The 26,651-nt window shown below is 49.0% G+C and overlaps 2 protein-coding genes across 7 annotated transcripts in view; one reads left to right on the forward strand and one right to left on the reverse strand.

The window, feature by feature from the left end:
• Nucleotides 1-82: 82 nt before the first annotated feature.
• Nucleotides 83-20,143, reverse strand: ANKS3 (ankyrin repeat and sterile alpha motif domain containing 3). 6 transcript variants are annotated; one of them, XM_044303858.1, is made up of 17 exons: nt 20,017-20,143; nt 12,588-12,769; nt 12,141-12,339; nt 11,916-12,037; nt 9,415-9,496; nt 8,203-8,338; nt 7,983-8,123; nt 7,747-7,884; nt 7,583-7,677; nt 5,850-6,011; nt 5,201-5,325; nt 4,856-4,997; nt 4,604-4,776; nt 4,428-4,507; nt 1,873-1,959; nt 1,701-1,791; nt 83-482 (listed from the first exon to the last, which is right to left on the reverse strand). In XM_044303858.1, exons 2-16 carry the CDS (start codon nt 12,743-12,745, stop codon nt 1,709-1,711), a joined length of 1,923 nt encoding a protein of 640 aa, XP_044159793.1. In that variant the 5' UTR covers nt 12,746-12,769; nt 20,017-20,143; the 3' UTR covers nt 83-482; nt 1,701-1,708. The 6 variants fall into 6 exon arrangements, with proteins under 6 accessions (XP_044159793.1, XP_044159794.1, XP_044159796.1 ...); XM_044303859.1 differs by having other exon boundaries at nt 19,979-20,117; XM_044303861.1 differs by lacking the exon at nt 20,017-20,143 and adding an exon at nt 15,880-15,918.
• Nucleotides 20,144-20,723: 580 nt separating this feature from the next.
• Nucleotides 20,724-26,651, forward strand: part of LOC122945357 (dynein axonemal assembly factor 8-like) — an 81,485-nt gene continuing 75,557 nt past the window's right edge. The window contains exons 1-6 of the mRNA XM_044304431.1: nt 20,724-20,904; nt 22,866-22,975; nt 23,097-23,192; nt 24,397-24,696; nt 25,804-25,885; nt 26,053-26,230. Of these exons, the coding sequence (XP_044160366.1) occupies nt 20,895-20,904; nt 22,866-22,975; nt 23,097-23,192; nt 24,397-24,696; nt 25,804-25,885; nt 26,053-26,230 (776 nt within the window). The 5' untranslated portion in view covers nt 20,724-20,894. The remainder of the gene's footprint in view (nt 20,905-22,865; nt 22,976-23,096; nt 23,193-24,396; nt 24,697-25,803; nt 25,886-26,052; nt 26,231-26,651) is intronic.

A 26,651-nucleotide genomic window follows, 5' to 3' on the forward strand; every position in this document is an offset into this window, starting at 1 on the left:
GGGTTGGTTGCTATAGGCGCCATCTTTGCCCCCTCACCAGGTCTTTATTCTATCATCACTTTGCCAAAGAAAACGGAAGCGGCATATTTCATAGTTTTATTGAGAGTACATAAACGTTCAGCTGAGCGCCATCGTTCCAGCCGACCTATTACATCCTTCTGTTAAAATAAGAATCATTGATGGGCGTCTAAACCATGATCAGTTCAACCCCTCCAATAAAATAAAAGGCTTCGCAACGGCTTCTTCATCAAGGATGCATCAAAGTTTCACCTTCCCTCTCGCACCTTCTGCAAAAAGGGATCAGTAGAATATCACTAGGTATTGCAGTCTGCCTCCGACACCATCAGCCCAGAGAGGGCACGGAAAGACCCTTCTGTGTGGTCATCCGAGCAGAGAAGGGCAGGGGGCAGCGCCATCTAGGATCGGAACATCTTCGGGGTGGAAAGTTTCACCCACCGTCTGAGGTATGGTCAAAGCGTCTCCTAGAAAGAGGGAAAACCACTAGCGTTATCAAATACTCAGGGGTAAAGACTTAAAGGGGTTGTCCTATCAAAAATATTCTACACTTTTCAAACCAGCAACTGGATATGACTGACTACTTTTGTAATTGCATGTAATTAAAATTTTAGTATGGCCAGCTGAGCTATTCAATAAGATGTATGTGTACAGCGCCGACTAGTACCTTGGAACCGAAGGAGAGTTCAGTTTTAAAGTGGTTTTCCACTTTAAAAATCAACTACCGAAGTCACGCGCGACTTCGTGAATAACTAACTTTGGCTCATCGGAGCCCATACATTCTAATAATGTACGGAGATAGATCTCCGTACAGTATTATTATTCCGAAGTTTTGAACGAAGCGACTTCGGATGAAGCATCCGAAGCTCGCTTCGCTCAACACTACTAGTAACAGAGACTCAGAAGACGCTGAGAAGAAGTGGGGGCATGTCAGAGCTAGCTGAGATTCTGAGTCTGATGAAACAACTGTTTCTACACTCCTTCTGAATACACAGGAGCGTCTTGGCTTTATGTAACTGTGATTTATCCCTCCTTATCAGCTTTCTGAGCTCCCTAGAAGAAAACAAACACAGTGGGAAGTAAGGTAAGTGAGGTCACTGCATACAATACTGGTAGAAGGGAGATTGCCTCTGCTTCTGAGAGACATGCATCTAGCTTTGCAGATGAAACAGGGAATAATATGGCTGAAAGAGACATTAGGGAAGCCCAAATATAACTGTTCCTTTACAGTTATGAGTGTACAAAGAAGCACAGCCATTAGGCAAACTTTTTTTGAAAACTCAGTTAAGAGTGTGGCCCCAGATACTAGTGACTTTTGGGTCACTACCTGGACATCTTGATATTGAATCTTCCTACATTACTGACCATAACCGCATACCACACTTAAAGGGGTTGTGCCAATTATTGAAGTTATCCCCTGTGCTGTACTTCGGCAGTTAAAAAAATAAAATAATGGGCTGGCAGGACACAAAGTTGACCAGCTGCTTCATGAGAAAAGATAAAAAACTGGACCCCAAATTCTCAGGAGCACTGGGAAGCCCAGTGGTCAGATCCGCACGATCAGTTAGTTATCCTCTATCCTGTGGACAGCGCATAACTTCAATACTTGTCACAACTCCTTTAAGCAAAGAGTCCGACGTGAAAAATATGAAAGCATGGGATGACCAAATCCGGTCTTCTCGTACCTGGTTCCTCAAGGATCAGGCCATTTATGTCTCCCCTTGTCTGAAGTTCTCATCTTCTCCAGGTTATCCTGCAGCGCTCTCACTGCCTTCTCTGCAGGGACACAAATCATTTTAGTCTGTACTCTTCTATGGCTATAGCGCCTCTTATCCTGTCCATTACAATGCGGCTTACCTAACACCACTGAGCTTTCCTCCAGAGATGTTGAAAGCTCCTGCACGCTCTGAGACTTCAGTGGGGCGGCATTACTTCCTTGAGGAGCTAACAAAAGAAACAGACATGTTACCACCAGAGATCCACATTACTCACATTATCCATCCGCCCCTCCAAATTAAACAAGCGGTAATCCCATCCAGGCAATCCCTTCCTATATTCCAACATAGAGGTGATGGAGAGGGGTCTACCGCTGTGGATGACTTAAAGGGGCTTTCCAGTACTTAAAGGGACACTGACAGGCCCAATTAGCATATTGAGTTATATATATCACAGTACAGGTCATATAAAGTGTATTAGAATCATGTAAGTATCCCCCCTGCCCACCTTATAAATACGGAAATATAAAGTTTTATAACCTGCTTGTCCGGTCTCCAATCTGCCCAAGGGGCGGCGTTTCATCTGAAAATGCGCCCAGCCAGCCGCTCCCAACTGCCGTTCTGAAGCCCCGCCCAGCTCATCAATATTCACTTCGCTGGGCGGCGGCTACAACTCTCCAGGTCACGATCCTGCGCATGGGCAATCGAATCCTCCTGGCATCGTTCGTGTGTAATCTTCTGCGCCTGCGCCCCGCCGTGGTTAGATCGCGCCTGCGTACACACCCTGCCTGCGTCCCCGAGCCTCTGCCTCATGCGCATGAAGCGCTGCTGCTACGAACAGTGTCTGGCGCATGCGCATGAGGCAGAGGCTCGGGGACGCAGGCAGGGTGTGTACGCAGGCGCGATCTAACCACGGCGGGGCGCAGGCGCAGAAGATTACACACGAACGATGCCAGGAGGATTCGATTGCCCATGCGCAGGATCGTGACCTGGAGAGTTGTAGCCGCCGCCCAGCGAAGTGAATATTGATGAGCTGGGCGGGGCTTCAGAACGGCAGTTGGGAGCGGCTGGCTGGGCGCATTTTCAGATGAAACGCCGCCCCTTGGGCAGATTGGAGACCGGACAAGCAGGTTATAAAACTTTATATTTCCGTATTTATAAGGTGGGCAGGGGGGATACTTACATGATTCTAATACACTTTATATGACCTGTACTGTGATATATATAACTCAATATGCTAATTGGGCCTGTCAGTGTCCCTTTAAAGGCTATGTACAACTTTGGAGGCAATTTTTTTGTATTATTGCATTTTACTTTTTGGGCTAAAAATCTTTTTTTCAATTGGTCTTTATTAAAAATATTGAGCCGTTCTGTCACAACAGATTAACTAGCTATGTGAATCATACTTCTTTACTTTCGCTTTGAGCCCGTCATTTTAGGCTACTTTCACACTTGCGTTTAGGGCGGATCCGTCTGCATTATATTGTAGAAAAAAATCTAAGTGTGAAAGTAGCTCAGACGGATCCGTCCAGACTTTACATTGAAAGTCAATGGGGGGCGGATCCGTTTGAAAAATGCACCATATTGTGTCACCTTCGAACGAATCCGCCCCCATTGACTTACATTGTAACTCTGGACGGATCCGTTTGCCTACGCACGGCCAGGCGGACACCCGAACGCTGCAAGCAGCGTTCAGGTGTCCGCCTGCTGAGGGGAGCGGAGGACAGACGCTGCCAGACTGATGCATTCTGAGCGGATCCGCATCCACTCAGAATGCATTAGGGCTGGACGGATCTGTTCGGGCCCGCTTGTGAGAGCCTTCAAACGGAACTCACAAGCGGAGCCCCGAACGCAAGTGTGAAAGTAGCCTTAGCCGGCTGACTGAGCAGAGAGAAAATTCAGATCCCTCTATTAGAGCTTCTCAGCTATGTACAGAAAAAAGGGCTCCATATTTGTAATAAAGACCTTTAAAGAGGACCTGTCCCCCCAAAAATGCAGTGTGCTCTACAGGTAGCATGTTCTAGAGCTGGAGGAGCAGATTGGTATGTCGTTTTAAGGGAAAAGACTCAGTAAAACTACTTGTCATTTATGCTGCAGAAAGGACATTCCCCCTGAGCTGCATCACAAAGAACTTGCCCACTTAGCTGCAGTAGAAAGCACACACCCCTTGAGCTTCCAGCCTTATGAGAATCTAGCAGAGCAATTGGAGCAGTGAATGGGGAGATCTCTGGATCCATGTGAGGTACAGGGCTGGTTCTAGCTTTGTTAGAAAGTTATTGTCATGTACTAATCCCTTTAATTCAAACAAGGAGCTGTCCAAATGGGACAACCCCTTTAACAGCTGCCATCCCATCTCATAAAGCGATGACATACGGCTACAATATGCCATAACTATGATCGTTGGGGGCGTGACCCCAATCAGTGCAGTTAGCTGCAGCCGACCACATTCAATATGCTACAGTTCCCTGGACAGCAGGTGACCCGGGCGCTGCTGTGCAGGCAGAAACAGCAAAGGGGACGTCATGCTAATTCAGGTCTGCAGCCCCTTAATTCTCAGGATTAGTGGGGCTTCCGGAGGTCGGACCCTCAGCGATCATAAAGTGATGGCATATCCTAGCGATAGGTTATGACATCATACCATGGAAATACTGCTTTACCTGACATCATATTCTCGCTGCTCTCCACCCAGCCTCTTACCTGCAGGCCTACTGGCAGGTGTCTGTGTCCTGGCAGCGTTAACTTTGCCCAGCCGGAGCGACAGCTCTTCCTGGCAGCTCCTATGGTGAAGATTGAAAAAAAAAAAGAAGAAAACTGCCGTCCGCGCTCATTATGGCTACACAGCATTTTAGCCCACCACTGACTGCTGGAAGTACCTGAGTTGGGCGAGTGCCCGCTGTGCATCAGCAGCCAGGTTGCTAGTGGCTTCCAGCTGGCCGCAAAAGGCCCTCCATTTAGTTTCCTGCTCCATGAGGCAGCCCTCGGCTACAGCTCGGAGCTCTCTCTCCTGGTCCACCTGTCCTTTCAAGGTGTCCGTCTCCTCGCACTTCTGTGGAGGAAAGAGAAGCGATATAGACCCGCCACCTAGTACAGGGGAGGTCGAGGAGGACGGTACCAACAGCCCATACCTTATGAAGCTGTATGGCCAGTTCCTGCATCTCGGCTTCCAGGCGATCGGCGTAGGCCTGTTCTAGCGCATCTCCTGGAGGGCGGGCAGAACTATGCCAGCGGGCAATGGCGGAGGTCATTTTTCGCTTTGGTCCAAATAAGCTGCAAGATAAAACCGTCAGATAGTGTTCAAGTAAATGATATTAGAAGTTGCCACGTACATTATACCTGCTAACCCTTGGCTCAGCTGCTGCAGAACCTCTTTCGATGGGGTGGTAGGATTTTCAGATCTCAGTTACAGTATAGCTGATGCTTCCTCTACCTTTGTGCAGCCGCAATGTCGCCACCCTCTTCCCTTCACTTACGTGATGCCCACTTCCCGCAGGTCGATCTCAGTAAGGGTAAGGAAGATTCGGAGATTGACGTCCTGCTCCTGGAAGACGGACAGGTACTTGGAGCATCCGATTTGCTCTAGAAGCTCTGCCAGGTCCTGAGGAGAGAATATACACCACTGAGAAACATGGAGATCAGGACATGATTCAAACCCTGTCCACGAGTATATGTCAAGTGACCAGTCTTCATCTTAAAAGGGTTCTCCGCTGTGGACAATCCCTGCTTGTTAGAAGGATCACTGGGCAATAAGATGACCACAAGGTGTCCCCATGCTGGGACCTCCATTGATCTGCTGTACTCTGCGGGGAAGGCTGCTAGTAAGTGCTCAATTTCCCTGCAGCGCCACCCCAGGAGAGATTAAGCATTACACGGTGATCACTGAAATCAATGCATTGCCTGTGTAATTCAGGACAAAACAGGTCCTCCAGAGAAGGAGACGCTCTTTGTAACTGTCCTCCAACCTGGCCAAGAGCTGAGGACCCTGGAGAGAGGACCCCTCTATTAACACTAACAGGGTGTATAAAAATACACTGTAACCGCCTGCAGTCACGTCAGGGGTCAGGCTAGCTTTTGAACCGGCATATGTTGGAAATAGCCACATACAAAGTTTATGTATTGTACCTTGGGCCCGTTATACGGTGGGATGTTTGGTTCTGCCAGTGTGTTGGACGTCCTGCAGTGTGAGGGTCCAGGGCCGGTATGGGCGTCACCATTGCGCTGCCTCCCTTTGCCAAATGATTTGTTGTGTTTCCTGTTGGCGGTTTCTAACGCTGGATCCGAGTCCTAAAGAAGAAGATAAGCTTTGGCGTAAGGTCTCATGCACATGACCGTGTACTGGTTTGCCTTTTTTCCCCGTATCGGATGCGGATCTATTCATTTCAATTGGGCTGCGTACAGAACACTGTGTGCTGTCCGTTCCTTGGCCCCGTAAAAAAGATAGAACACATCCTAGTCTTGTCCGTTTCGCAGTCAAATATAGGACATTTTTAAAGGAGTTTGAAGAAAAAAAAAAAAAAAAAAAGGGTGGCGCACACGGCCGGGATCTGCGTTTTGCAGACATGGTCAAAGATGAAAAAGAGATCATGTAATTTTTTTTTTTTTATCTTTTTAGCCGCAGGTCCTGTCAATTAAAGTGCAGAGGGTGCGGCAGTTGTAGAGAGAGCAGAGCCTCTAGGTGTAATGGCAACGCCCCCGTTGCTCATTTGCATATATTAAAACATCATTTTCCTCAGCAATGCGGGCACATATGAACATGGGTATATACAAACAACAACAAAAAAATGGCGCGGTGTCAAAAGGCAGGAAGTGCTCAACCCCATATGCAGTTGTGCATCTATACCCAGGGGAGCAGATCCTGCACGTGTTGCCCGTTGCTAATGACGATTCCCAGCAAAAATGCATATAGTGGAGGATGTGGTACTTGTGGTCCACTGCGGGCATCCTCCACTGTATGCATTTTTGCTGGGGATCGTTATTAGCAACGGGCCACACGTGCAGGATCTGCTCCCCTGGGTATAGATGCACAACTGCATATGGGGTTGAGCACGTCCTGCCTTTTGACACTGCGCCATTTTTGTTGTTTGTATATAGAGATACCTGGAGGTGTATAAACTCCTTATTTAAATGTGCCCGATTTTCATCCACAGGCAACATTTAGGTGCACCCGTGAGGCCTGCGCCTTATCAGTCAGTCTTGGGTGGGACTCACAGCCTCCTCCCTCCTCCCATTGAAAGCATGGCTGGAGGTAACTGGGAGTTTGCTGTGAGTCGGACCTTACGCTCCTGTAATTCGCCCACTGGCTCCTGGTATTGCCCATACGGCACAGGTAGGTTAGCGTTAGGTCCCGAGCTACTGGAGATACCTTGGCGCGGTGCTCGGGCTCAGATATGTCCTTCATATAAGGATATATTGGCTAAATTCTCAATTTTATCACCAGTTTGAGGGTTTAGTCAGACTTCTTTGTTTGCATCCACCGTAGTGCACCTTCCTTATTAAATGTTTATTACATACGGTATGGACATGGGCGCAACACGGAGGCCTTCAGCTGCCAAGTGCACATGTAACAGGTCAGCCAGTGTCATAGGTACAAAACTGCTGACAGATGCCCTTTAAATGTGTTAAAGTCAATGGCAGCAGCGCTGCAGTGATAAGCTCAGTCCGATACAAAATTGACGGAGCTGGCGCATCACCTGATCAGCGTCAATGCAGGGTGTCGGACCCCCACCATTTAACTAGAGACGGCCTATCCTGAGGATGGGCAATCTCTTAATAAAAAGGTGGGCAACACCTTTAAAAATGTTAAATTGCAGTGACGTCCGGAGCACAGTCGAGCTTACCATGTCGGACATGCGTACCTCGTTGCTCTCCAGGGAAGCCTCGCTGCTCATGCCGGTGTTGATACAGATCCCCTCACTGCTGCTGCTCCGCTGTCTACCTGTGTACCCCTCCACTGAAATACAGAAGATACTGTAAGTCATGTGACTGACACCATCGGGGAGGTATCTTATGTGGCACCTACCTTTACTGCTGCCATTACTCTCCACATCGCGCTCATTGATCGGTGAGGTGACATCACGATATCTTAGATCTTCTGAACCTCCAGTCTCATAGTCCACATCATTGAAGGTAACGTAACCCTGAGGGGGGAGCTGACCGCCTAGCGTGAAGATGACGAGGGAACATGCACACATTATAGATACACTACAGGTCAATGCCTGCAGATGTAGGAGAGGACCAATGTTTAGCTGAACTCACCATAGCTGGGCCCACCACCCGTTATCTTGGCCAGGGCTTGGGGACCATCATGAATACTGGGCCCTTTAGGTTTACGCTGGTGCCGTGGTCGGTGGGGAGCTGAGGAGGACTCGTCAGATGAGCTGAGATCTTCATGACGTGCTGAGGAACCATGAACACAATGTAATATAACCCAATACTTCATGACTGAGGAGGACCTTTAGGACGGACCACATCTTACCTGATCCTCTGCTGTGAGTCCGACCCCCCTTGGCACGATGGGAGTCCAACAGCGACACTATCCTAGAATGGCCATATCTGGCTGCTAACATGCGGGCGGTATCTCCATTGTGGTCTGTCTCAGTAAGTTTAACCCCCTTTGAAAATAAATCAAGTTCACAACAATCAACCAGAAACGAAAAAAAATAAAAAAAAAAGTCTGAAAAGGGATTTTTCAGGCATTAAAGGGGTTGTGCCATGAACTACTTTTCACTCTAAAGTGTATTTTCATCAATTACTCAAGCTCCCAATCTTCCTTGGATTGTTTTTTTTTTCCCTTTCAAATTTACCTCATTTGTAGTTTACTCTTATCCCCCATGCTTGAATCCTACTTCCTGGTCTGCCATGTGTCTGCTGTCCCATCATGCCTTATGACTTTGAGAGGTCAGCTGACATCAGCAGATCATGTGACACTAACCACGCCCCTTGTTCTCACCAATGACGCATGGATATATCTATGTAATTTGCAGTCTTCAAAACCGGATCCGCAGAATAGGTCCTTGTGTTGCATCAGTTTTTTTGCCGACCCGCTGATTTCAATGGGTCCATGGTCGGCATTTTGCAGCCAAGTATAGGACATGTTATATCTCTTTGAGGAACAGACATGATCCATGTGGTTTCTGTGTCCGTATGTCCATTCTGCAAAACATAGAACATGTCCAATGCTTGGCCTCAAAATGTGGAACACGGACCCATGAAAGTTGCGTGCATGACGCCTAAGGCAGTTTTGCTAATTGGTGGTATTTGGAGAAAGTGATATAACAGATATCTGTTGGGCAGGATAGATTTATATCAGTGGCACAACCCATTTTAAGTATTTATCATCTCTCTTTGGAATAGGTCATCGTATCTGATTATTGGGGAGCTTGACTCTCAGCACCTCCGTCAATCAGCTCTGACCACTGCTGCAGCCTCCTCACAGTATACCAAGCACAGCGCCGTCCATTGTACAGTGGTTGTTCCTGGTACTGCAGCTCAATCCCATTCACTTGAATGTGACCGATGAACGTGACGTCACTGGCCCCAGCTCTCACCAGAGAGCTGCATTAAACAGCTGATTGGCAGGGGGTGCCGGGAGGTGAACCACCAAGATCATATAGTGAGGAGGATGGGTCATCAATATACAAATCCTGGCCAACCCCTTTAAGGGGAGATGATTAGTTTGGGGACTTACATGATTCAGTAAATGCTGCACTATGATCTCATGTCCAGATGCTGCTGCCTCCATCAGGGGAGTGAAACCATAAACCGGTTCCCTAGAAGGATTAGAGCAGTTTTCCAGTTAGGGGTCTATTCACACAAATGAACCCCCTCATTCCAGTGCAGTTAATGCCTCGTATATTTTTGCATGTTACATCAGGCTTAAAGGGCATCTGTCAGCAGTTTTGTGCCTATGACGCTGGCTGACCTGCTACATGTGCATCTGTGTTGGTCCCATGTACATATGTGCCCGCATTGCTGAGAAAAATGAAGTTTTATTATATGCAAATGAGCCTCTAGGAGCAACGGGGGCGTTGTCATTACACCTAGAGGCTCTGTTCTCATTGCAACTGCTGCACTTTGATTGCCAGGGCCAGGTTTGATTATGTTTTCACTGCCTGATACTGTAAATCTAAGTACAGGATAAGTAATGTAATGTATGTACACAGTGACTCCACCAGCAGAATAGTGAGTGCAGCTCTGGAGTATAATACAGGATGTAACTCAGGATCAGTACAGGATAAGTAATGTAATGTATGTACACAGTGACTGCAGCAGCAGAATAGTGAGTGCAGCTCTGGAGTATAATACAGGATGTAACTCAGGATCAGTACAGGATAAGTAATGTCTGTACACAATGACTCCACCAGCAGAATAGTGAGTGCAGCTCTGGAGTATAATACAGGATGTAACTCAGGATCAGTACAGGATAAGTAATGTATGTACACAGTGACTCCACCAGCAGAATAGTGAGTGCAGCTCTGGAGTATAATACAGGATGTAACTCAGGATCAGTACAGGATAAGTAATGTAATGTATGTACACAGTGACTGCAGCAGCAGAATAGTGAGTGCAGCTCTGGAGTATAATACAGGATGTAACTCAGGATCAGTACAGGATAAGTAATGTATGTACACAGTGACTCCACCAGCAGAATAGTGAGTGCAGCTCTGGAGTATAATACAGGATGTAACTCAGGATCAGTACAGGATAAGTAATGTAATGTATGTACACAGTGACTGCAGCAGCAGAATAGTGAGTGCAGCTCTGGAGTATAATACAGGATGTAACTCAGGATCAGTACAGGATAAGTAATGTAATATATGTACACAGTGACTGCAGCAGCAGAATAGTGAGTGCAGCTCTGGAGTATAATACAGGATGTAACTCAGGATCAGTACAGGATAAGTAATGTCTGTACACAATGACTCCACCAGCAGAATAGTGAGTGCAGCTCTGGAGTATAATACAGGATGTAACTGAGGTTCAGAACAGGATAAGTAATGTATGTACACAGTGACTGCACCAGCAGAATAGTGAGTCCAGCTCTGGAGTATAATACAGGATGTAACTCAGGATCAGTACAGGATAAGTAATGTAATGTATGTACACAGTGACTGCACCAGCAGAATAGTGAGTGCAGCTCTGGAGTATAATACAGGATGTAACTCAGGATAAGTAATGTATGTACACAGTGACTCCACCAGCAGAATAGTGAGTGCAGCTCTGGAGTATAATACAGGATGTAACTCAAGTAAACATTAAAGAGAATCTGTCAGTTAGGAAACACCCCCCAAACTAGGGTAAGTCGTGTATAGTGTCAGTTACACTGTCTACTCACTTGCATTCACTGTGCTCCCACAAACCAGCAGTAAAATGCATTTAGAGGCCTCCTGGGCTCCTGCACATATGCAGAGGACTCGATGCATTTCACTGCTGGTTTGTGGGAGCACAGTGTCTGAATGCAAGCGAGTGTGAAGATAAAAATTACAGAACCGGACTCTGCGTCACACTGTACACTGCTTGCGCTAGTTGAGGGGGTGGTTTTTAAGTGGAGTTTCCCTTTAAATTACTGTCGGGCATTTTTGTCTTAAAGGGGTTGTCTCACCTCAGACATTGGGGGAAAATCGCTAGGATATGCCCCCAATGTCTGAAAGGTGCAGGTCCCACCGCTGCGACCCGCACCTATCTTTAGAACGGAGCAAACAAAGTGAAGAAGGGCGCACTGCGCATGTGTGGCCCCCTCCATTCATTCCTATGGGAGCGCCAAAAGTAGCTGAGAGGCGCACTCGGCATTCTTCGGCAGACCCATTATGGTAAGCGCGCCGTACAAATGTGGCCACCGCTCCATACAATTCTATTGGGGCTGACGGAAATAACCAAGCAAGCATTCGGCTATTTTTGGAGTGAAAGGAGGGCGGTCACGCACCCCTGGGACCCGCACCTATCAGAAATTGGGGGCAAAATCGCTAGGTCTAAGGTGAGACAACCCCTTTAATATTTCTAAATAACTTTCTCATTTGTGTTTTGGTTTGTCACAGTTTAAATAACTCTACTTGCTGTCAGTGAATGGATACAATCACGTTCCCCTTCACAGTCCAGGCACCAGTCGGATTATGTCCTTCTGACCAGGTACAGGGCTCATTATAAGCGCGCTCTGGTACAGAAAGCCCCATGACCATCTCGCACTCTTACTTTGCATCTGCATTGGCTCCATTTTCCAGCAGGAATCGCAGCATCCGCTGATGCCCGGCGCTGGTGCAGTGGAATAAGGCGGTCCAGCTACGGGCATCTCTTGCCTCAATCTCAGCTCCTTGCTGCAATGATAAAACAGACACGTGAGCTGCGTGAAAACTGCAATACCAGGCGGGCGTGAACAAGGCGTTGCGACCCGCTGCCCGGGGGGGGGGGGGGTTATACCTTGATCAAGAAGTAAGCTGCACTTTCATTCCCACAGCTGGCTGCCAGCATAAGAGGGGTCTGCCCGCTGGGCGTTCTGCAATTCACATCCACCCCCGCCTCCAGCAGCAGGCTGACCACAGCATCATGGCCGATGTACGAGGCGTACATGAGCGCCGTCCATCCTCCTAGGTTGGGCTGATTCAGATCCACATCCCTCCTGTGCAAAGACAAAACATGCAGCATCAGTTACCAGGGGCACACAGCACCGACAGACCCCAACCGGGCAGTGGGGAGGGTTAAAGGGCATTCACACCCCTAAAAAAAGTAAAACACGACCAGTTAATACAACTCAAAGGATATGGGGTCTCATCATAGACACTGGGACATATCCCCAGTCTTAAAAGGATAGACCTCCAGCAATAAAAGGGTTACTAAACACCATCACCCTGGGCAATGTAGTCTCACCTGCGCACACAGCTCTGCACTACCTCACATTGACCAATAGAGGCCGCTGTGTGAAGGTCCAACGACAACTCCTGGCCACCCGATGGTTCGCCATACCACATGGACAGACTGCAGCTCAGCATTTCCGTCTCGCTGGCGTCATCACTGAGCTCCGCCATGTCCCCGACAACTGTCACAACGTCCTGCAAGAAGTAAGGAGTCAATTTACACGAATCACAGCTCCTCCTATCACTGCACATATATGTAACACAGGTATGAGCACACGCAACCGCAAAGTAATATTACCTGACTATTACCCAGGATCAGAACAAAGCCCTCTCCTCCTAATACACAGACATCAGGACGCGGACCTCTCCTAATACACAGACATCAGGACACGGACCTCTCCTAATACACAGACATCAGGACGCGGACCTCTCCTCCTCCTAATACACAGACATCAGGACGCGGACCTCTCCTCCTCCTAATACACAGACATCAGGACACGGACCTCTCCTCCTCCTAATACACAGACATCAGGACGCGGACCTCTCCTCCTCCTAATACACAGACATCAGGACACGGAACTCTCCTCCTAATACACAGACATCAGGACGCGGACCTCTCCTCCTCCTAATACACAGACATCAGGACGCGGACCTCTCCTCCTCCTAATACACAGACATCAGGACGCGGACCTCTCCTCCTCCTAATACACAGACATCAGGGCGCGGACCTCTCCTCCTCCTAATACACAGACATCAGGGCACGGACCTCTCCTCCTCCTAATACACAGACATCAGGGCACGGACCTCTCCTCCTCCTAATACACAGACATCAGGACACGGACCTCTCCTCCTCCTAATACACAGACATCAGGACACGGACCTCTCCTCCTCCTAATACACAGACATCAGGAGACGGACCTCTCCCCCTCCTAATACACAGACATCAGGACGCGGACCTCTCCTCCTCCTAATACACAGACATCAGGACACGGACCTCTCCTCCTCCTAATACACAGACATCAGGACGCGGACCTCTCCTCCTCCTAATACACAGACATCAGGGCGCGGACCTCTCCTCCCCCTAATACACAGACATCAGGACACGGACCTCTCCTCCTCCTAATACACAGACATCAGGACGCGGACCTCTCCTCCTCCTAATACACAGACATCAGGACGCGGACCTCTCCTCCTCCTAATACACAGACATCAGGACGCGGACCTCTCCTCCTCCTAATACACAGACATCAGGACGCGGACCTCTCTTCCTCCTAATACACAGACATCAGGACACGGACCTCTCCTAATACACAGACATCAGGATACGGACCTCTCCTAATACACAGACATCAGGATACGGACCTCTCCTCCTCCTAATACACAGACATCAGGACACGGACCTTTCCTCCTCCTAATACACAGACATCAGGACACGGACCTCTCCTCCTAATACACAGACATCAGGACAGGGACCTCTCCTCCTCCTAATACACAGACATCAGGACAGGGACCTCTCCTCCTCCTAATACACAGACATCAGGACAGGGACCTCTCCTCCTCCTAATACACAGACATCAGGACAGGGACCTCTCCTCCCCCTAATACACAGACATCAGGACACGGACCTCTCCTCCTCCTAATACACAGACATCAGGACACGGACCTCTCCTCCTCCTAATACACAGACATCAGGACACGGACCTCTCCTCCTCCTAATACACAGACATCAGGACACGGACCTCTCCTCCTCCTAATACACAGACATCAGGATACGGACCTCTCCTAATACACAGACATCAGGATACGGACCTCTCCTCCTCCTCCTAATACACAGACATCAGGACACAGACCTCTCCTCCTCCTAATACACAGACATCAGGACACGGACCTCTCCTCCTCCTAATACACAGACATCAGGACGCGGACCTCTCCTCCTCCTAATACACAGACATCAGGACACGGACCTCTCCTCCTCCTAATACACAGGCATCAGGACACGGACCTCTCCTCCTCCTAATACACAGGCATCAGGACACGGACCTCTCCTCCTCCTAATACACAGACATCAGGACACGGACCTCTCCTCCTCCTAATACACAGACATCAGGACACGGACCTCTCCTCCTCCTAATACACAGACATCAGGACACGGACCTCTCCTAATACACAGACATCAGGATACGGACCTCTCCTAATACACAGCCATCAGGACACGGACCTCTCCTCCTCCTAATACACAGGCATCAGGACACGGACCTCTCCTCCTCCTAATACACAGACATCAGGACACGGACCTCTCCTCCTCCTAATACACAGGCATCAGGACACGGACCTCTCCTCCTCCTAATACACAGACATCAGGACACGGACCTCTCCTCCTAATACACAGACATCAGGACACGGACCTCTCCTCCTCCTCCTAATACACAGACATCAGGACACGGACCTCTCCTCCTCCTAATACACAGACATCAGGACACGGACCTCTCCTCCTCCTAATACACAGACATCAGGACACGGACCTCTCCTAATACACAGACATCAGGATACGGACCTCTCCTAATACACAGACATCAGGATACGGACCTCTCCTCCTCCTAATACACAGACATCAGGACACGGACCTTTCCTCCTCCTAATACACAGACATCAGGACACGGACCTCTCCTCCTAATACACAGACATCAGGACAGGGACCTCTCCTCCTCCTAATACACAGACATCAGGACAGGGACCTCTCCTCCTCCTAATACACAGACATCAGGACAGGGACCTCTCCTCCTCCTAATACACAGACATCAGGACAGGGACCTCTCCTCCTCCTAATACACAGACATCAGGACAGGGACCTCTCCTCCTCCTAATACACAGACATCAGGACACGGACCTCTCCTCCTCCTAATACACAGACATCAGGACACGAACCTCTCCTCCTCCTAATACACAGACATCAGGACGCGGACCTCTCCTCCTCCTAATACACAGACATCAGGACGCGGACCTCTCCTCCTCCTAATACACAGACATCAGGACACTGCCCTCTCCTCCTCCTAATACACAGACATCAGGACACGGCCCTCTCCTCCTCCTAATACACAGACATCAGGACACGGACCTCTCCTCCTCCTAATACACAGACATCAGGACACGGCCCTCTCCTCCTCCTAATACACAGACATCAGGACAAGGACCTCTCCTCCTCCTAATACACAGACATCAGGGCACGGACCTCTCCTCCTCCTAATACACAGACATCAGGGCACGGACCTCTCCTCCTCCTAATACACAGACATCAGGGCACGGACCTCTCCTCCTCCTAATACACAGACATCAGGGCACGGACCTCTCCTCCTCCTTATACACAGACATCAGGACACGGACCTCTCCTAATACACAGACATCAGGACACGGACCTCTCCCCCTCCTAATACACAGACATCAGGACACGGACCTCTCCTCTTCCTAATACACAGACATCAGGACACGGACCTCTCCTCCTCCTAATACACAGACATCAGGGCACGGATCTCTCCTCTTCCTAATACACAGACATCAGGACACGGACCTCTCCTCCTCCTAATACACAGACATCAGGACACGGACCTCTCCTCCTCCTAATACACAGACATCAGGGCACGGATCTCTCCTCTTCCTAATACACAGACATCAGGACACGGACCTCTCCTCCTCCTAATACACAGACATCAGGACACGGACCTCTCCTCCTCCTAATACACAGACATCAGGGCACGGACCTCTCCTCCTCCTTATACACAGACATCAGGACACGGACCTCTCCTAATACACAGACATCAGGACACGGACCTCTCCCCCTCCTAATACACAGACATCAGGACACGGACCTCTCCTCCTCCTAATACACAGACAACAGGACACGGACCTCTCCTCCTCCTAATACACAGACATCAGGGCACGGACCTCTCCTCCTCCTAATACACAGACACCAGGACACGGACCTCTCCTCCTCCTAATACACAGACATCAGGGCACGGACCTCTCCTCCTCCTAATACACAGACCTCTCCTCCTCCTCCTAATACACAGACCTCTCCTCCTCCTAATACACAGACATCAGGGCACGGACCTCTCCTCCTAATACACAGACATCAGGACACGGACCTCTCCTCCTCCTAATACACAGACATCAGGGCACGGACCTCTCCTCCTCCTAATACACAGACCTCTCCTCCTCCTAATACACAGACATCAGGACACGGACCTCTCCTCCTCCTAATACACAGACATCAGGACACGGACCTCTCCTAATACACAGACATCAGGGCACGGACCTCTCCTAATACACAGACATCAGGACGCGGACCTCTCCTAATACACAGACATCAGGACACGGACCTCTCCTAATACACAGACATCAGGACACGGACCTCTCCTCCTCCTAATACACAGACATCAGGACACGGACCTCTCCTCCTCCTAATACACAGACATCAGGACACGGACCTCTCCTCCTCCTAATACACAGACATCAGGGCACGGACCTCTCCTCCTCCTAATACACAGACATCAGGACACGGACCTCTCCTCCTCCTAATACACAGACATCAGGACAAGGACCTCTCCTCCTCCTAATACACAGACATCAGGACACGGACCTCTCCTAATACACAGACATCAGGACACGGACCTCTCCCCCTCCTAATACACAGACATCAGGACACGGACCTCTCCTCCTCCTAATACACAGACATCAGGACGCGGACCTCTCCTCCTCCTAATACACAGACATCAGGATACGGACCTCTCCTCCTCCTAATACACAGACATCAGGACACGGACCTCTCCTAATACACAGACATCAGGGCACGGACCTCTCCTAATACACAGACATCAGGGCACGGACCTCTCCTCCTCCTAATACACAGACATCAGGACACGGACCTCTCCTCTTCCTAATACACAGACATCAGGACGCGGACCTCTCCTCCTCCTAATACACAGACATCAAGACGCGGACCTCTCCCCCTCCTAATACACAGACATCAGGACGCGGACCTCTCCTCCTCCTAATACACAGATATCAGGACGCGGACCTCTCCTCCTCCTAATACACAGACATCAGGACGCGGACCTCTCCTCCTCCTAATACACAGACATCAGGACGCGGACCTCTCCTCCTCCTAATACACAGACATCAGGACAGGGACCTCTCCTCCTCCTAATACACAGACATCAGGACGCAGACCTCTCCTCCTCCTAATACACAGACATCAGGACACGGACCTCTCCTCCTCCTAATACACAGACATCAGGACACGGACCTCTCCTCCTCCTAATACACAGACATCAGGACACGGACCTCTCCTCCTCCTAATACACAGACATCAGGGCACGGATCTCTCCTCCTCCTAATACACAGACATCAGGACACGGACCTCTCCTCCTCCTAATACACAGACATCAGGACACACGGATCTCTCCTCCTCCTAATACACAGACATCAGGACAAGGACCTCTCCTCCTAATACACAGACATCAGGACAAGGACCTCTCCCCCTCCTAATACACAGACACCAGGACGCGGACCTCTCCTCCTCCTAATACACAGACATCAGGACAAGGACCTCTCCTCCTCCTAATACACAGACACCAGGACGCGGACCTCTCCTCCTCCTAATACACAGACATCAGGACACGGACCTCTCCTCCTCCTAATACACAGACATCAGGATACGGACCTCTCCTCCTCCTAATACACAGACATCAGGACAAGGACCTCTCCTCCTCCTAATACACAGACATCAGGACAAGGACCTCTCCTCCTCCTAATACACAAACATCAGGACACGGACCTCTCCTCCTCCTAATACACAGACATCAGGACAAGGACCTCTCCTCCTCCTAATACACAGACATCAGGACACGGACCTCTCCTCCTCCTAATACACAGACATCAGGACACGGACCTCTCCTAATACACAGACATCAGGGCACGGACCTCTCCTCCTCCTAATACACAGACATCAGGACACGGACCTCTCCTAATACACAGACATCAGGGCACGGACCTCTCCTCCTCCTAATACACAGACATCAGGACGCGGACCTCTCCTCCTCCTCCTAATACACAGACATCAGGACACGGACCTCTCCTCCTCCTAATACACAGACATCAGGACACGGAACTCTCCTCCTCCTAATACACAGACATCAGGACACACGGACCTCTCCTCCTCCTAATACACAGACATCAGGACATGGACCTCTCCTCCTCCTAATACACAGACATCAGGACAAGGACCTCTCCTCCTCCTAATACACAGACACCAGGACGCGGACCTCTCCTCCTCCTAATACACAGACATCAGGACAAGGACCTCTCCTCCTCCTAATACACAGACATCAGGACACGGACCTCTCCTCCTCCTAATACACAGACATCAGGACACGGACCTCTCCTAATACACAGACATCAGGGCACGGACCTCTCCTCCTCCTAATACACAGACATCAGGACACGGACCTCTCCTAATACACAGACATCAGGGCACGGACCTCTCCTCCTCCTAATACACAGACATCAGGACACGGACCTCTCCTCCTCCTAATACACAGACATCAGGACAAGGACCTCTCCTCCTCCTAATACACAGACACCAGGACACGGACCTCTCCTCCTCCTCCTAATACACAGACATCAGGACACGGACCTCTCCTCCTCCTAATACACAGACATCAGGACACGGACCTCTCCTAATACACAGACATCAGGATACGGACCTCTCCTAATACACAGACATCAGGATACGGACCTCTCCTCCTCCTAATACACAGACATCAGGACACGGACCTCTCCTCCTCCTAATACACAGACATTAGGACACGGACCTCTCCTCCTCCTAATACACAGACATCAGGGCACGGACCTCTCCTCCTCCTAATACACAGACATCAGGACGCGGACCTCTCCTCCTCCTAATACACAGACATCAGGACGCGGACCTCTCCTCCTCCTAATACACAGACATTAGGACACGGACCTCTCCTCCTCCTAATACACAGACATCAGGGCACGGACCTCTCCTCCTCCTAATACACAGACATCAGGACACGGACCTCTCCTCCTCCTAATACACAGACATCAGGACGCGGACCTCTCCCCCTCCTAATACACAGACATCAGGACACGGACCTCTCCTCCTCCTAATACACAGACATCAGGACGCGGACCTGTCCTCCTCCTAATACACAGACATCAGGACACGGACCTCTCCTCCTCCTCCTCCTAATACACAGACATCAGGACAGGGACCTCTCCTCCTCCTAATACACAGACATCAGGACACGGACCTCTCCTCCTCCTAATACACAGATATCAGGACACGGACCTCTCCTCCTCCTAATACACAGACATCAGGACACGGACCTCTCCTCCTCCTAATACACAGACATCAGGGCACGGACCTCTCCTATACACAGAGCAGTAGATAATACCGCTCCTCGCCCTCGGTGTGAACAGGCTGTATCCTCCCGGCTGGGGTCTTCTCTTCTCGCTCAGGACTCTGGAATCTGTAGTCTTCTTCTAATAAGTAACTTCTAACTTGCGACTTTCTGCTGACTACAATTCCCAGCGTGCTTCGCAACACGAGCCGCCCATTGGCTGACTGACAACAGAGTTAACCAATCAAATTTTAGGATACATGAAGGGTGTCTGGTAAATCAGCCAATAGTAACGATGCAACCTATGTTCTATCCGCTGTATAGTACAAGTACTAAATAAACACAAGCCTTCGTAATAGAAATTGCATAAAATGTTATGAACAGTCAAGTAATTATCTGGTTGTATATCAGTGGCCCTTCTTGGGGCCCCCGGAAGTAACTGGCCAATTAGAAAACAGTGTAGTATAAATTGTGCTCTGTCGATTTGCCCGGACCTCGAGAGGCGGAACCTAAACCGGTTGCCTAGGTGACCAAGAACGTGAGAGACGCAAAGGAACGTTATGGGCGTGACTATAGAATGGACGTTGTTGATTGGTGAAGCAGTATACACCATGTGATGGGCGTGGTTTGACAACTGGAAGCCCCACCCTCTAACGAATCTAGGCGCGGCATCCTCCTGTACCTGTAGTTATTGAGCAGATGGGCGTGTCCTGGTTAGGTGGGCGGGGCAGTACCCGGTTAGACCAAGGGAACGCGTTAGGTGACAGCCGGTTTTACGGTGGTCGTTGGTTGTAATGTTCGGAGCTGGAGGGGAAGCTTCCGCGATATAGGGATTAGGTTCGGGAGACGTGCAATTACAGGAGCCACAGCTGGGAGAGACTGTGCATGTAGACGTGGTTTCCATGGAAACAGGTACGCTGACAGGAGTGCTGATCTGATCTGTGACTACTGTGTATAGCCGGGATCTGCTGGTATAAGGTAAGCAGAGACTTCACTTGTATGTTCTGATCCTGAGTTACATCCTGTATTATACTCCGGAGCTGCACTCACTATTCTGCTGGTGCAGTCACTGTGTACATACATTACTTATCCTGTACTGATCCTGAGTTACATCCTGTATTATACTCCAGAGCAATTATGTCACAGTACAGAGATAATACACACAGTGATGTCACAGTACAGGGATAATAAACACAGTGATGTCACAGTACAGGGATAATACACACAGTGATGTCACAGTACAGAGATAATAAACACAGTGATGTCACAGTACAGAGATAATAAACACAGTGATGTCACAGTACAGAGATAATAAACACAGTGATGTCACAGTACAGGGATAATAAACACAGTGATGTCACAGTACAGAGATAATACACAGTGATGTCACAGTACAGGGATAATAAACACAGTGATGTCACAGTACAGGGATAATAAACACAGTGATGTCACAGTACAGGGATAATACACACAGCGATGTCACAGTACAGGGATAATAAACACAGCGATGTCACAGTACAGAGATCATAAACACAGTGATGTCACAGTACAGGGATAATAAACACAGTGATGTCACAGTACAGAGATAATAAACACAGTGATGTCACAGTACAGGGATAATAAACACAGTGATGTCACAGTACAGAGATAATAAACACAGTGATGTCACAGTACAGGGATAATAAACACAGTGATGTCACAGTACAGAGATAATAAACACAGTGATGTCACAGTACAGAGATAATAAACACAGTGATGTCACAGTACAGGGATAATAAACACAGTGATGTCACAGTACAGAGATAATAAACACAGTGATGTCACAGTACAGGGATAATAAACACAGTGATGTCACAGTACAGAGATAATAAACACAGTGATGTCACAGTACAGAGATAATAAACACAGTGATGTCACAGTACAGTGATAATAAACACAGTGATGTCACAGTACAGGGATAATAAACCCAGTGATGTCACAGTACAGAGATAATACACACAGTGATGTCACAGTACAGGGATAATAAACACAGTGGTGTCACAGTACAGAGATAATAAACACAGTGGTGTCACAGTACAGGGATAATAAACACAGTGATGTCACAGTACAGGGATAATAAACACAGTGATGTCACAGTACAGGGATAATAAACCCAGTGATGTCACAGTACAGGGATAATAAACACAGTGATGTCACAGTACAGGGATAATAAACACAGTGATGGAAAATAACACATGGGGGGTCATCTACGACCAGATATATACCACTTTTGTGGCGTACATTGGGCGCAGATTCTGTTGCACACCATGGTGCGGCAGAATCTGCGACTTCTTCCCCGCTCACGGCAGGTCTAAAAAAAAAGTGGGGAAGGACAGGCCGGCGGTCCGTCTCATGCAGCATTTTCTACTCCTGTTTTAGGCGTAGACAATGGTCTAAATGTAAGACGGTGAGGAAGCTTTCTTACATTTAGACTTGCGCTGGATACACCAATGTTATGTAGTGGCTGGCGCCTCTTCATAACTCCGGCGGATACACCGTCACCTATAGGGGTTATTAAGACCGGCATCTAAAACGTCCGTCCTAATAGATGTGCCCCATAGTGTTCATCCGCCGGGATATGACATTACCGTGACTGGTGCGTTAATTTCTTTTTCTCTCTATTGACATTTTTGGGATATCAGTTGGACGTACATCACATCTCACCCCCAGCATTTCCAAGACGGGTGATGTCTGGTCCCTCATTCCCGGTGGTCGTACATGGGTGTGAACTCTCCATTATACAGATACCGCTGAATGCTGTCACTGTAGGGGGATACACAGGGGGCGGCTCAGTATATATGTATACCTGTAACATGAGGGTCTTCTGCACACAGGTGAGACTCCCAATATGGCCTCCAGTAGAAATCGACCAGGAGCTCATGAGTTGGAGCTGTTCCTTTCCTCTGTGACGGCGCCGTCCCTGGATTCTGACACAAGCTCCTTGGTGAGTCCCCTATGTAAGGGCTGCGGGTCTGGAGACATTCCCAGATCCCGTCCTCCTATGCGGAGTCTTCTCTTCATTGTGGATATGATTACCGGTCCTAAACACGTCATTCTTTCCACAGTCTGACCTTGAGTTGGAGGAGCTGGAGGTCTTCCAGAGGGATGACTGCCACCTGTCTGATGTGTCGGGTGATGAGGATGATGACTCTATAATTAAGGTGAGAAAAACCTTTTCCAGAGGTGTAAAAGAGGGTGAAGGTGAGGCTACGTTCGCGTACCTGGCCCATACAGTAGACATAACCATAGGCCAGATTTACCTGAACGGAGAGTGTCCTGGTGGGCTGGTGGATGTCTGCTGTATGGAGCAGCCTAGTCCACCGTGTCGTTCCTTATACTGCGCGGTATACGTTGTTTTTTTTTAACCATGGGTGACGTATTCCTGTACAGTGGCACACGTCAAAGGGTATCCATCTGCAAATCCATCTGATGCAGTGCGGACTGACCCCAGAAGTGACCTGTCAATACTACTTTTTTATAATGGCCCCAGATTTGGATATTATAATGCAGCAGTGAAACTACAACTCCCAACATGCTTCATTCACTTCCACGGGAGTTTCAAAAGCAGCTGTAGCAAGTGTGCATGCTGGGAGTTGTAGTTTCACAACCGCTGGCGTGCCACAGGTTGCTGACCCCAGCCTTATAGGTTTGTAGTCTGCCTTCATGTAAAATTTGGGGGGCTTGACATGTGACTTCATCACGTGCATGTTGTGCCACTAATAGGGGGGGGAAGAGGTCTGATCACTGGGTCCCATTCCAATCCAGAGAACGCGAATGCCATTTTTCCATCCTGAGCATGCGCCATGCCGCTCCCATTCATTCTCTAGGTTACTGCCGGAGATAGGCGAGTACAGCTCTTGGGTATTTCCAGCAGTCCCATAGAAAATGAATGGAGCGGAATGGCGCATGCGCAGCCTGATGCTTCAACAGGGTGGGAACATGGGACCCTTGTTCTGAGAATCAGTGGGGGTCCCAGCGGTCAAACCCCCACTGTTCACTTGGTTATGTGGCTAGGTGATAACTTTTATACTTGGCTCAACCCCTTTAAAGGGAACGTCATACCAAGATGGACCCACTGAACACTGTCATCATTAAAGTGGGATCAGGGAGCAGGGACCCTTGGAACCTCCAGCGAAGCCTAAACATGGGGGTGCGTGTTCCTGGCAGAGAAGTGACCACACATCCACAAGTACTCGCCCTTACAGTGATCGGGGGATGTGCAGTTAGGGGTGTAGCGGTTGGACCCGTGTAAGAAGAGAACCTAAGCCCCTAGACCTATTTAAAGGGGTCAGGTGGATATGCTGTGAGGTGGCCCGTCCTGGTGAATGGTGCCCTGTGCTCATCTGGTTCTTCTTTCTGTTTTAGGTTCTGCCTGCACCAGAGATCGGCCAGACAGGCGGTGGTGGCGCTGTGCTATCTGATATCGTTGGATCCCTAAATCCCCCAGATTCGCCAGGCTCTCCATCAGATTGTCCTGCGGTATCCTGCTCTAACATGGATGAGACCCGAGAAGACCCAACACATGGAGCTCCTTCTCAGATCACTGCAGAGCTGGACAATCGTGAAAGAATAGCTGTAGATCGCCTTGTAAAACCTAAGAATGGTCAAAAAGACTACAACTCCCATGAGGCAGGGGTGGAACTGTTCCCTTTGCCATCCCTACAGGTGAGTGAGACTTCCACCCCCCCTTAAAGCTTCCATAGAGACCTCTAATGCCTGAGCAGGACGTCGGCCATGTCACCCAGGGGCCCTACGTACGGAGGAATTGGCAGAACAGAAATGTTAACAATTAAGAATTTAAAGGGGTCCATTCTTACAAAAAGAGCCAGAAAGGCACAAAAAATAAAAATAAAATAAAAAACTGAAAAAGAATGATACTTACCTCCCTGATCCCTTCGCCCTTCCCCTGTCTCTGCTTTGTGGTCCCACTTGACACGTAACCTGATCGACAACCCCTTTAAGGATTGATTTCTAACTGTTAAAGGGGTTGTCTCACCTTGGTGGCATATGGCTAGGAAATGCCAACAATGTCAGATAGGTGCAGGTCCCACCTCTGTGACCCGCACTTATCTTTAGAACGGAGCCCACAAAGTGAAGTAGAGCGGACAGCGCATGCGCAGTTGCCCTCCATTCATTTCTATGGGAGTTCCAAAAATAGACGAGCGCTGTCAGGGCTATTTCGGGCAGTTTGGCAGTGCCATAGAAGTGAATGGAGAGCACGCCGTGTCGCGCTCTCTTTCAGTTAGGGGGCCCCGTTCTAGGGATAGGTACAGGTCCAAGAGGTGGGGGCCACATCTATCTGACGTTGGTGGCATATCCTAGCCATATGCCACCAATGTGCGAGGTGAGACAACCCCTTTAAGCTTTAGCTGGAGCCTCCCTTTAATTCTTATCGTGCTACCAGTATTGAGCACGACACATTACACATCACCAAAATAAAAGGTGGTTTTCACTGAGCGTCCATAACACAAGACCCAAAGTACTGCGAAGAAATTGTTGGTCAAGGTTCATTCACAGTAACAGAAAATACAAAGCCGCCTGTCATACACTAAACCAACCTAAGGTGGCGCCAGTGGACAGCGCGCCTATTTAAAGGGGTTGTGCAGTTTCAGGATATGGATGACTGATCTTCAGGATTGGTCATCAATATCAGATTAGAGAGGGTCCGGCTCCCGGCACCCGGCACCCCTTGCCCATCAGCTGTTTTTTTTTTTTTTTTTCACTTTTTACTATCATTGCTGGTCGTAAAATGTTTTTCCCACTTGTTTGCAGCTGATAGATCAGGAGGATTTGGAGACGATCCTTCAACGTCTGACAGACGAGGTTAAATTATCAATCTCCGCAAAGCATCCAGGTGAGCTCCGTATAGATGCCCACACCACGTCCAGTATCCCGGCACCTGAACCTCCGCCCTCCTAGAGGTTTCATATCCTGGATGACAACGAACCATAAGATAATGTGGGATATTGTGGGTCACACATGGATGCGTATGTTGATATGTGGCCTCCTTGCTGTCCACAGAAGAAGCCTTGCCCCCGTCCATACCATCTATGGAGAACACCACAAAGAAACGGCAAGAGCAAATCATGGAGCAGCTGGGTGAATTAAGCGCCAGGCAGTCACAGGCCAGGAGTCCTCATCAGTGTCTTAAAGGAGAACACGTAGACAACGAGGTGGTCAACTCTGAGAGTTGGAACAGGTATCCTGGTGGGAGACAAGAGCCAGATGTGTCGCTAGAGGTTGGGGAGGGCAACCGGGGCATGTTCTCCAGGTGTTGGATGCCAGGGGTTGCACCAACAAGGCGCTGCAGGTAGATACAGGGTGAGTGCAATGAACTTAGCTTTTACTGTGGGTGAAGGAAAGACGACCTACAGCTCTGGTAAGAGCCTACAACAAGCCTGGCTAGGTCATGGGTGGCAACAGGTTTACTGACGTTAGCTTTAGTAAGGTTATGTTCCAGTCACTAGAGATGTGGGTAGCAGAACCTACCCTTTTAACCATGTTTCAGCGCCCTTTCAGGGGTTCTCTGCCTCTTTAAAGTTGATGGCTTGTCCATAGGATTAGCCACCAACATTAAAGGGGGTATTCTCATCTCAAACATTGGTGGCATATTGGTAGGA

The sequence above is a fragment of the Bufo gargarizans genome, chromosome 8 (assembly GCF_014858855.1).
Source record: "Bufo gargarizans isolate SCDJY-AF-19 chromosome 8, ASM1485885v1, whole genome shotgun sequence".
Taxonomy (NCBI): domain Eukaryota; kingdom Metazoa; phylum Chordata; class Amphibia; order Anura; family Bufonidae; genus Bufo; species Bufo gargarizans.

Coding starts and splice junctions, on each gene's coding strand:
- ANKS3 (XM_044303858.1), bottom strand. CDS start 12,745: ATGGCGGAGCTCAGTGATGACGCCAGCGAGACGGAAATGCTGAGCTGC. Junction 9,497..11,915: donor GGAGCCAATGCAGATGCAAA/GTAAGAGTGCGA, acceptor TAATCCTTCTAG/GGAACCGGTTTATGGTTTCA. Junction 4,777..4,855: donor TGGCCATACAGCTTCATAAG/GTATGGGCTGTT, acceptor TTTCCTCCACAG/AAGTGCGAGGAGACGGACAC.